Below are 11,899 nucleotides of genomic sequence, written 5' to 3'. Positions count from 1 at the left end.
AAAAGCCAAACAAGCTCCTACATTGTCAGACACCATGAGGGTACAAACCACCGGAAGTGTCCCTGGGATGCTTTTCTGGCTCGGAAGGAGAAAGGACGCCCTTGCTCTGGACTGTGCCTCATTAGAGCACCCACTGATGGAAGCATCCCAAGCTGGACATGGAAACGTCAACAATGCAAAAGAGTGAGGTCCCATTAGATGGTATCCAGATGCTGAAGTCTGGCCTTGTATTAGGTTCCCCTTTTCTTCTTTGAGTCTTCGGCAATGAATAATGAATTCGTTTATTCAGCAGAAAATGATGTGTGCGGAGCGAGCAAAGGATAAGTCACCATCTCTGCTTCCTTCCAAGAAAAGGATTCTGAAACTGCTCTCTCTGTGAAGGCATGCCAGGTCACAGTAGGACCCAGGACAGCAGGAAGTCAGCACACGCCCTGCAGAACCTCCTGTGGAGAGGCTGGGGCTCTGCTGAGCAGTGTTGGCTCCAGCCTCTGCCCCCACTACTGCCTTGTGGGGTTTGGATGAGCTGACTGCTTCCTGTCTCTGGGTCTTCATCTGCAAAACAAAGAATGTGACCCGAGCTCTTCTTTCCCCCCAACCTCTCTTTTAGGCAGGTGGTCAGTGGGAAGTCTGGCCCGTGTCCTGAGAACAGCTGGAAGGAAATGTGGCTGCTGTTGGCCCTACTGAGCATCTTTCAGGGGACACCAGCCTTGTCCCTTGAGGCCTCTGAGGAAATGGAGCAGGGTATGGCCTCTAAGGTGGGAGAGGGTGGCAGGGTTGTCAGGGACAGGCACCAGAAAGGGGCTTCTGGCTGAGCCAAGCTGGAGAGGATCCTGGCCCTGGCCCCAAGAAGGAGGCAGCAAGGCAGGGCGTTGCGATTCACTGTCTCCCAGTAAGCACACTCCTATCTGTCTGTCTACAAGAGAGGATTAGCCTTACAGGGCACAGAGCCTGGGCTAGGCTGCAGAGCCAGTGGTGAGCTCCTTGGCTGTGTGTGGTTGCACTGCGTGTGTGGGTTGGGAGGTGCAAGCAGCATGTGTGATGTATGTTTGAGTACAGTGTGCCTCAGAGGTGTGGCATGTGTCCCATATGTGGCACCTGTAGCATGCGCCTTGTGTGTGTGTGTATATTTGGGGTAGTAGCATGTCTAGCATGTATGCAAAGTGTGTGTGTGAGAGACAACTCCCAGAAAAAGTGTGGCATTGGCCCTATGCAAAGCATTTGTAGCATGTTGCTATGTGTGTGGGGACGGCATGTATTACAGGATCTTTGTGTCCCATGTATGTAGCATGCTCTGTACTCGGGGTGGAGGGCTAGCCTCAGATGGAGCTATAGGTATCAATGACTTCTGCCATCTGCCCCCAGAGCCCTGCCTAGCCCCAATCCTGGAGCAGCAAGAGCAGGTGTTGACTGTGGCCCTGGGGCAGCCTGTGAGGCTGTGCTGTGGCCGTACTGAGCGTGGTCGTCATTGGTACAAAGAGGGCAGCCGCCTAGCATCTGTTGGGCGAGTACGGGGTTGGAGAGGCCGCCTGGAGATTGCCAGCTTCCTTCCTGAGGATGCTGGTAGATACTTCTGCCTGGCACGTGGCTCCATGACTGTTGTACACAATCTTACTTTGATTATGGATGGTAAGAGGGGCTGGCAGGGGCTTAAGGGTCCCTTGGGAGAAAAACCCCTCTTCTCTTGGATTTCAGCTGCTTTCTTTTGTCTATGAATAGACTCCTTAATCTCTGTCAATAATGATGAGGACCCCAAGACACTCAGCAGTTCCTCGAGTGAGCATGTCTACATACAGCAAGGTTGGTGCCTTCTCCCAAGGACTCTTCACCACCCATCTGGTCACTGGGTATGGGAGCCAAGGTGACCTGAGGGTCCTAATTACTCTTTCTTTTCCCTCTAGCACCCTACTGGACACACCCCCAACGCATGGAGAAGAAACTGCATGCAGTGCCTGCTGGGAACACTGTCAAATTCCGCTGTCCAGCTGCAGGGAACCCCATGCCCACTATCCACTGGCTCAAGGATGGGCAGGACTTCCGTGGGGAGAATCGGATTGGAGGCATTCGGGTGAGTCTCCACTTTCCAAGTTCATCCTCTCTCTAGCTTCTCGTGTAGGTCCATAGAGAATGAGGAAAGTCATTCTGGAGCTCTGACTCAGGTTCCCAATCACAAAATGCAAGCTCTCAGCCTCAGCGGAAACAAACTGCTATTATGTTCGGGTTGGGGTTTTCATTGTTGGTGATGATGTTTGCAGCCAAGGGACACTAAAGGATTATTTTAATTGTTTTTATTTATGTGTCTATGTGTGCCTACAGAGAAAGGGCACCAGATCCCTGCAAGCTAGAATTACACAGGCAATTGTGAGCTGCCTAGTGCAGGTAGCCAGGAAGCAAGCTCAGCTCCTCCAGAAGAGCAGCAGGCGATGTTAATCACTGAGCATCTCTCTAGCCCTAATGGGCTGGAACTGGTTTTGGTTTTTTTGTTTTGTTTGTTTGTTTGTTTGTTTGTTGTTTGTTTTGTTTTGTTTTGTGTTTTTGAGATGTAGACTAGGCTGGCCTTAAACTCACAAAGAGCTAGCCTGCATTTGGCTTCCAGGTACTTGGATGAAAAGCTTGGGTCACCTCACCTGGGGTGAGGATGCTGATTGTTGTTGTTGTTTAAGATGTATTTATTTTATATATGTGAGTTGCTGTCTTCAGACACACCAGAAGAGGGCATCAGATCCCATTACAGAGGGTTGTGAGCCACCATGTGGTTGTTAGGAATTGAACTCAGGACCTCTGGAAGAGCAGTCAGTGCTCTTAACCACTGAACCATCTCTCCAGCTCCGATGATGCTGGATTTTGAGACAGGGTGTTATTATAGAGTACAGGCTATCTCCAACCCCAGCCTCTTGGGTAGTATCTCCTTTAAGGTGGGAAGAAACACTGAGCAGTAGGTTTTAGCTTGCTGTAAGGAGGAAACTGAGACTCAGAACCAGCAAAGACTAGTACAAGGGAGCACTCCTGGGTAGGGTGTAACTAAACTTGAAAGACTCAGACCATGGCTCAGACGTTGTTTTTATTTTGAGGTTTTATTTTTTTTGGGGGGAGGGTTGTAGTGTTTGTTTTACTTGTTCTTTTGAGACAAGATCTCACTATGTAGTGTTGAGTGGCTAGGAACTCCATCTGTAGACCAGGCTGGTCTTAAATTCATATCCTCCTCCTGCCTTTGGATGGCTTCCTAGTGTTAGGATTCAAGGTGTGCACCACTATGCCTGGCCTTCAGACACCACCACCTCCTCCTCCTCCAGCCCCATTAAGACACTTCTTATAGCCTCTTTTTCTCAGAGATCTCTGGCCTTGGCCTGATCCTCTCAGGAGCTAGGAAGATTGAGAAGAGCCCCATAGGCAGACTCTGTCCTCCTCCTGTCTCGGCTTTCCCGGGTCCCCTGTGGACACTCCCTCTACCTCTGCCTGCTTCCAGCTGCGCCACCAACACTGGAGCCTGGTGATGGAAAGTGTGGTGCCCTCAGACCGCGGCACATACACCTGCCTTGTGGAGAACACTCTGGGTAGCATTCGCTACAGCTATCTGCTGGATGTGCTGGGTGAGTGGGCGGGCTTGGGGGGTAGGACAGAGAACCTAGTTTATCTCCGCTCCGTCCTGCCCCTAGGGTGGGTATCTCATCTAATCTTGTGTTGGAAACTAGATAGAGACAGTTTCAGATCAGCGGAACAGCCCCAAGCAAGGGTCCGGAGGAACCAAGGGGGTGGGCGTGGCTGAAGGAGAAGAAGTCCGCCTAAGGGAATGGGAGAAGAGCATTCAGGCAGATGATACAGAGTAAATTCAGTTCTTAAGACTGTAGGACGTTTGTGGGCCAGCATTTGCCATGGGTGCAGCATTTATGGAGGGGCAGGACATTTTGAATGTGAGTCTGAGAAGCTGCCCTAGACCCAAAGACAGTAAAGCCATAAAAAGTTAAAGGAAGATAAACAGAAGGCAAACAAGATCTGAGCTGTATATCCAGAAGGTCCTTCATCTGAACTAGGAGGGCATCTGGGGGCAGGTAGATGGGGTGATTTCATGGGTACCACTGGTCAGGGTTGACGGCCTGGCCTGGTCCCCAGAGCGGTCCCCGCACCGGCCCATCCTGCAGGCGGGGCTCCCAGCCAACACCACAGCTGTGGTTGGCAGCGATGTGGAGCTGTTCTGCAAGGTGTACAGCGATGCCCAGCCCCACATCCAGTGGCTGAAGCACATCGTTATCAACGGCAGCAGTTTTGGCGCTGATGGCTTCCCCTACGTACAAGTCCTGAAGGTGTGGTTCCTGCTGGTTCTCTTTCCATTAGTGGGGGATGGTACCCAGCTACCCTCCTGGCTGCAGTGTGGCCCAGAGCCTCCTGTGACCTAGTGTGTCCACTGCTTCAGACAACAGACATCAATAGCTCAGAGGTGGAGGTCTTGTATCTGAGGAATGTGTCGGCTGAGGATGCAGGAGAGTACACTTGCCTGGCCGGCAACTCCATTGGCCTCTCCTACCAGTCAGCCTGGCTCACTGTGTTACCAGGTGAGGGCCTGGGAGGTTCTTGGGGGAGGCTACAGGACTCCTCTCTGGTCCATTGTGACCTGTTAGGTAGGCAGTTTCCTTGGCCTGTGGGAGTATAGTATTTGTTTTGTTGGGACTGTGAATGCTCTCACTCCTGAATTCAGCAGGGATATGCATCTGATTTTACCTGACTGTCCATGTGACCCTTGGGGATATAAGACTATGCATAACTGTGACTTTTTCAGTGGGTGTCCCTAGATGTGTTAGTAACTATAGGGACCTAAGCTGAGGGGAAGGGCTGGTCAATCTGACCACTGGCTGCTCATTTTCTCTGTCTATGTTCATCTAACAAGCAGAGGAAGACCTCACGTGGACAACAGCAACATCCGAGGCCAGATATACTGATACCATCCTATATGTATCTGGCTCACTGGCTTTGGTTTTGCTCCTGCTGCTGGCCGGGGTATATCACCGACAGGCAATCCACGGTCACCACTCTCGACAGCCTGTCACTGTACAAAAGCTGTCCCGTTTCCCTTTGGCCCGACAGGTACTGTGTCTGTTCCCCAGAACCCACTATGTGTGGCTTTCAGCCTGACCCCAGCAGGCAGAACAAATCTCCCACTTTGCAGTTCTCTTTGGAGTCGAGATCCTCTGGCAAATCAAGCTTGTCCCTGGTGCGAGGTGTCCGACTCTCCTCCAGTGGCCCGCCCTTGCTCACGGGCCTTGTGAGTCTAGACCTACCTCTCGACCCACTTTGGGAATTCCCCCGGGACAGGTACACTGAGCAGGCTGAGAATGGGGGTGCCAGCTCAGGAGTGGTACCCACAGATCTGAGGCATGGGCCTTCTTGGTCTCCAGGCTGGTGCTCGGAAAGCCCCTCGGTGAGGGCTGCTTTGGGCAAGTGGTTCGTGCAGAAGCCTTTGGCATGGATCCCTCTCGGCCTGACCAAACCAGCACCGTGGCTGTAAAGATGCTGAAAGGTATACGTGGCAACCTGGGAAGGGTGTGCTGGGACCACTCAAGGGGCTACACGGGCTGCCTGTGCATGACAAAAGCCCTCACGTTTTCCACCCTTGGGCCTGAAGCCTAACCCTGCTGCTGGCCCTGGCAAGTGATTTCTAACCCTCAGTTACCGCTTGTGCCTCCACACCCCTTACCTCTCAAGGGGAAGTTCAAAGATATTTCTAATACATGGTGCCTTAGTAAATTTTTGGTGTAGGGTGTGGAACTAGGTTTTTTTTTTTTTTTTTTCTTTCATTCTTTCTTTTTTGTTTGTTTGGGGGGTTGGTTTTTTTTGAGACAGGGTTTCTCTGTATAACCTGGCTGTCCTAGGACCACTCTGTAGACTAGACCAGCCCTGCCTCCCAAGTGCTGGAATTAAAGGCATGCACCACCATGCCCGGCTGGGATGGTTTTGTTTCGTTTTGAGGCTGACCTAGAGGTCACTCTGTAATCTAACCCTGCCTGGAACTCACAGGGACCCTCCTCCATCAGGCTCCCAAGTGCTGAAATCATACATAAGTAGCTCAGTAACGTTTAGCCACTAGGTGATGATCCCTGTGAGACTTATGGTGATTGGAGCTTAATATTCCCCGTTAGCTCTGAGCTCACATCTCTTTATCATCCTCACATGTTTCAAGCCTTATCCCCATCAATCCCACTAAATAATACACCTTCAGTACATATTCCTCCTGTTCTTACTCTGTGCCCTTAGTATAAAACTATCCCGGTCTCAGGGCTGAAGAGATGGCTTAGCAATTAAGAGTGCTCGATGCAGAGAACCCAAGTTCAATTCCCAGCACACACATCTGGCAACCCAAAACCACCTGTAACTCCAGTCCCAGGGATTCTGACATCTCTTCTGACCTCTGAAGGCACATGCATGCATGCACACACGCACACACACACACACACACCCCACTCACATACAAATAAAAATCTTAAAAATAAGAGGTCCCAGGTGCAAGCTGGGTCTGGTGGCACAAGCCTATCTATCATCTTGGGTACTTGGGAGACTAAGACAATCGTCTTAGGATGGTAAAGTGAGGTAATTCAGATGGAGTTCATTACGTTTTCAGACAGGGTCTCATTATACAGCCCTGGCTGGCCTGGAACTTATAGACCAGGCTGGACTTGAATCTACAGGGATCTGCTTGCCTCTGCCTCCCCCTGCTGGGATTTAGGGCGATTATTGTGTTGTGTGTGTAATATGTGTGTTAAGCGTGAGCACATATCAAAGCCTGTGCATGTAATGGTCAGAGAACAACTTATAGGAGTCAGTTTCAGGGATCATAGTCTCGCTGTCTCAGGTTTGTGTGCAACGCCATCTTGCTGGCTCCTTTACGTTTTCTGTTTTCTTCTATGTGTTTATTAGTTGTTGTTTTGTTCTGTGTAAATCATATCATCATGCCATGCTTACTCAGTCTCTTGATGTTCAACAGTATATATACCCTTGGGTCCTGGGTGTCTTGCTGGCCCCCATTAAAACCTGTTGCTGCCATCCCCTAGCTGCTGCATTCTTCCCTCCCTCCCTCCTTTCCTCTCTCCCTCCACTCTGCACAGCTGGAGCCAGCTGGCACTGTCTGGAGACAGTGATTGTGAAACAGGCTTCTCCATGTTGATGAACAGCTAGGATAAGAGCTATGCCTTTGTCCCAAGGCCGCAGTAGGTCAGCCCTGGGAGCCTATTCCCTGGTCCTCAGCCCAGTCTACCCTAGAGAAGTCATGGAAGTCTCCTTCCTTAATACATAACAAGACCTCAGGGTACTTCCTGCCTCTAGAAACTGTTACCCAGGGACCAGTTAGCACAGCTTCCTTCCTGTCTGGAGCTTCTGTCTCTCTTCTGTCCCCTGGACCTGCTCCTGGGACAGTCAGGTTTTTGACAGTCTTCAGAGATAAGACAAGTCTAAGGTTCGGAGAGGTTGTGAGACTGTGGGTGTGGGTGCCAGGTGTATGTGGGTGTGGATATAGGCATAGGTGTAGGTATATGTGTGTGTGGATATAGGTGTAGGTGCATGTGCATATATAGGCTTAGATATATGTGCATGTATAAGTGTGGGTGTATGTGCATGTATAGGCATATGTATGTGCATGTATAGGTGTAGATATGTGTGTGTATGTGGGTGTAGGAATATGTGTGTACACATAGGTGTAGGTGTGCTACATCAGGTGCCTCCTCTGACTCTTACCGGCTTAGTTTTTGAGACATTTTGCTGAACCTGGGCTTTGCTGTCTCAGCTACGATAGCTGCACATTGAGCTCCCCTCCTCCACCCTGTGCCCTGAGTGTTAGGGCTACAGCTGCAGCACTGCTCCACCCAATTTCTTATGTGCATGCTGGGGATCTCCCCAAACCATCAAAGCAAGTATTTAAGCCAACCATAGCGGTACACACCTTTAATCCCAGCAACTAGGAGGGATTCAAAGCAGGCAGATCTGAGTTCAAGGCCAGCTTGGACTACAGAACTAGTTCTGGGACAGCCAGGGCTACACAGAAACTCTATCTTACATAAATAAGTGTTTGTTTGGTTTTAGTTAAGATCTCTATATATAGTCTTTCTGGATCCATATGTAGACCAAGCTGATCTCACACTCATGGAAGATTAATGGTGTGCTCCACTATTCTTGGCCAGGAATTATTACTATTATTTGCAGAATTGGCTCAACCTTTTATCTATTTATTTAAGGTTTATTTATTTATTTTATGTATGTGAGAACACTGTCACTGTCTTCAGACACACCAGAAGAGGGCATCAGATCCCATTACAGATGGTTGTGAGCCACCATGTAGTTGCTGGGAATTGAACTCTGGACCTCTGGAACAGCAGTCGGTGTTCTTCACCACTGAGCCATCTCTCCAGCCCAGAATTATTCTTTTTAAAGCACTTACTTTTTTTGAGAGTTTCTTACATGAATATGTATTTACAGCATTTCCACCCTACTCTCTCCTCCCTCCAAATCCTTCCATGCTCCCTGATCCCTCTTTACACACACACACACACACACACACAATACACACACACACACACACACACACAGACGCTGTTTGGGGTTTGTTTGTTTGTTTGTTTTTGTTTCATGTAGCCGAGGCTGACCTCATATTCATCAACGCTAGGCTTAGATGTGGTGGGCTTTACCACACCTAGTTTTATACTGTGGTGAGGATAGAACGCAGACTTCATACTAGGCAAACACTCTACAAATTGAACTACATCCCTAGCTCGAAATGGCTTCTTTTTGAGGCACACAGGCCAGCAGGGTTTCAGCCCAGAGTTCCTTGACAGTCCCCACCCCCACCCCATCCCATGATGCTCTCCTGGAGTTGGAGGGCAAATTCCTCAGTCTCTCCACCCCACCCCCACATCCATTGCTTTGCAGACAATGCCTCTGACAAGGATTTGGCAGACCTGATCTCTGAGATGGAGGTGATGAAGCTAATCGGACGACACAAGAACATAATCAACCTGCTGGGTGTATGCACTCAGGAAGGTGGGGCCGGAGCCAGGATCACAAATACGCAGTTGAGACGCAAAGGCACAGTCTTGCCAGACTTCCCATCCCCTGGTCCATGTCTTCCCTCTGTAGGGCCCCTGTATGTGATTGTGGAATATGCAGCCAAGGGAAACCTTCGGGAATTCCTCCGTGCCCGGCGTCCCCCAGGCCCTGATCTCAGCCCTGATGGGCCTCGGAGCAGTGAAGGACCACTCTCCTTCCCGGCCCTGGTCTCCTGTGCCTACCAGGTGGCCCGAGGCATGCAGTACCTGGAGTCTCGGAAGGTGTGGACAAATGACAGTTGTGCTGTGGTCTGGACCACTCTAACTCCTCCACACCTTCTTACTGGTGGCATTGAATGTCCTCAGCGGCTCCCTTGCTCCCAGTTCATGGCTCTACCCATTGCCCCCATACATTTGCAGCTAACCCTGCATGTCCCCATTTGTAACCCCGCAGGTCCCCATCCTCTCCACCCGAGGGCAAGCATGGCGCAGGCGTGGGCTCTAAACAAACGTGCTTCTTTTTCTCTTTCTGGTTCTGGGGATTCAGCAAAGGCCCTTGCCCATTTCGTTTCTCGTCATTTTGGGGACTGAGTGTCTCTGGCCCCTGGGCTTGCTGTGAATCGATGAACTCCCAGACATGTGTCCTCACTGATACTCCTAAGTTCCCTACCCTGTCCTCAGTGCATCCATCGGGACCTGGCTGCCCGAAATGTGCTGGTGACCGAGGATGATGTGATGAAGATCGCTGACTTTGGGCTTGCCCGTGGTGTCCACCACATCGACTACTATAAGAAAACCAGCAACGTGAGGGGGCACTGCGGAGATACTTGGGAGTGGGGCGGGGACTAGGCCGAGTCTAAAAGGGATAGATCCAGTACGACTCACACCGCGTCCCGCCTCCTTCCTCTAGGGACGCTTGCCAGTCAAGTGGATGGCTCCTGAGGCGTTGTTTGACCGAGTGTACACACACCAGAGTGATGTGTGAGTCCCGGAACTGGGTTCTAAGATGGCTGCGGGCTATCTTCAAGTCATCTATCGCCTCTAAAAGGGCAAGGCACTTGCCAAAGTCTTTAGATCTTAGGAATTACGGTGATACTCCAAAAGGAAGGAGTGCCCCTCCCTATCCCCAAGGGTGGATTATGATGGCAAATAGCCTTTACCAAAGCTTCGGGAGGGAGGGGAGGGAAGAAGGAAGCCGAGCCCTGCTGAGCCGCAGTTCTGCCTTCAGGTGGTCTTTCGGGATTCTGCTGTGGGAAATCTTTACCCTCGGTGGTTCCCCATACCCTGGCATCCCGGTGGAAGAGCTGTTCTCCCTGCTACGAGAGGGGCACAGAATGGAGCGGCCCCCAAACTGCCCCTCAGAGCTGTAAGGTCACCCTCCTTGCCCCAGGATTCAGACTCCATCCTCTGTCCTGACTGATGTCAACTTTTGGCCCTGGCCATACAACAGTACTGTCTCCACTTCCGGTCCCTCCTCTTCCTCTCCACGGCTCATGGTGCCTGGCCATGTTCCTACTCCCCCACTTAATTGCCCTGCTTATCCTGTGCAGCTTCCTCCCCGCAGCCCCAACCCCAGGGAGCCCACAATCCTCACTTGGCCTGCCCTCCTAAGACATAAGCTTCTGTCCCCAGGTATGGGCTAATGAGGGAGTGTTGGCATGCAGCTCCCTCTCAGAGGCCTACTTTTAAGCAGCTGGTGGAAGCTCTGGACAAGGTCCTGCTGGCTGTCTCTGAAGAGGTACTGTCCATTCCCACCCCATCCCCTCTCTGCCCACTTCCATGACCGTGAAGCATCCTGACCCAGAGGCTGGAAACTGACCAGTTCTATTCCTTGCAGTACCTTGACCTCCGCCTGACCTTTGGACCCTATTCTCCCTCCAGTGGGGATGCCAGCAGCACCTGCTCCTCCAGTGACTCGGTTTTCAGCCACGACCCTTTACCCCTTGAGCCAAACCCCTTTCCTTTCCCTGAGGCACAGAAGACGTGAGCTTGGGAACAATGTTGTATGGGCTGGTAGGCCTGTGGCTGTGGGCCTCCTAGTTCAACTCCAACCTGATTCATCAGCATTTGACGTTGGCAGTGTCAGGCCTTTTGACTTGAGACGACCTGCTGGCCCAGATCTCTCTGGCCCTGTTTTAGGGAGGCCCATTCTTGGTCCTAGGGTTCATAGTTCAGGCCTTCTATGCCAACCTTATGTTCTCAACTCAGAGTTCAATTCTACTCTCAAGATCATGGCCTTGCCCTTGGACTCATCCTCAGAGAAGCTAAGCATTAGGGCCTTGACACGTGTCTTTATCTAGGGGCTCACCAGACCTGACTGCCAAGCTTTTGTCCTAAATGTTTCTAGCTCCCCAAACAACCTAGAGGCCTCGGGACTTCACTGCTCCAGCCCACAGGCCTCACCGCCCCGGCCCCCCCACCCACTATTGCTTGTGTCCAGCATCTTGGTGAAAGGGGCATCAGCTCTGGTGTCCCTGAGAGCAGAGAAGCCTGTGGGAAAAGACAGAAGAACCAGCATTTTATAAATTATTTTTTTGAAATAAATCTCCCCATGCCTGGTGTCTTCCCTGAGTGGCAGGGCGTAAGGTGGGAAGACTCTTCATGTTGGGAGTTCGGTCTGGGTGGCACAGACAATAGGAGGGGGTGGGGGAGGGGTGGGTGTCTTCCGCTGGCTTCTGCCTCCAGCTGTGCTATAGCGCACTCCGAAGCAGATATACATCCTGTGTTTGCAGTGGTGAAGTAAGTACCATGGGCAGATGAGTCCACACCACACCATCTGTAAGGCAGGCCCTGTATCCTCTACACACGGACATGTTTGGCCCACAACTGTCCCCAAGGGAGCTGGTGTCCCCTCCCCCGTCTGCTCAGCATTAACCAAA

At 51.2% G+C, this 11,899-nt stretch overlaps 1 protein-coding gene across 2 annotated transcripts; it reads left to right on the top strand.

The window, feature by feature from the left end:
* Positions 1–659: 659 nt before the first annotated feature.
* On the top strand, positions 660–11,189 carry FGFR4 (fibroblast growth factor receptor 4; the record flags this gene model as incomplete). Of its 2 annotated transcripts, none has more annotated exons than XM_080927055.1 (17): positions 660–741; positions 1,363–1,626; positions 1,717–1,797; positions 1,899–2,065; positions 3,464–3,587; positions 4,108–4,298; positions 4,409–4,547; positions 4,883–5,076; positions 5,159–5,304; positions 5,388–5,509; positions 8,905–9,015; positions 9,112–9,302; positions 9,702–9,824; positions 9,931–10,001; positions 10,249–10,386; positions 10,653–10,758; positions 10,858–11,189. In XM_080927055.1, the coding sequence occupies 17 exons, from the start codon at positions 660–662 to the stop codon at positions 11,005–11,007; spliced, it is 2,400 nt and encodes a 799-aa protein (XP_080783181.1). In that variant the 3' UTR covers positions 11,008–11,189. The 2 variants fall into 2 exon arrangements, with proteins under 2 accessions (XP_080783181.1, XP_080783180.1); XM_080927054.1 differs by having other exon boundaries at positions 4,880–5,076.
* Positions 11,190–11,899: the final 710 nt, after the last annotated feature.

Source organism: Micromys minutus, assembly GCF_963924665.1.
Source record: "Micromys minutus genome assembly, chromosome: 1".
Classification (NCBI taxonomy): Eukaryota; Metazoa; Chordata; class Mammalia; order Rodentia; family Muridae; genus Micromys; species Micromys minutus.
This window is presented reverse-complemented; position numbering and strand designations above follow the sequence as displayed.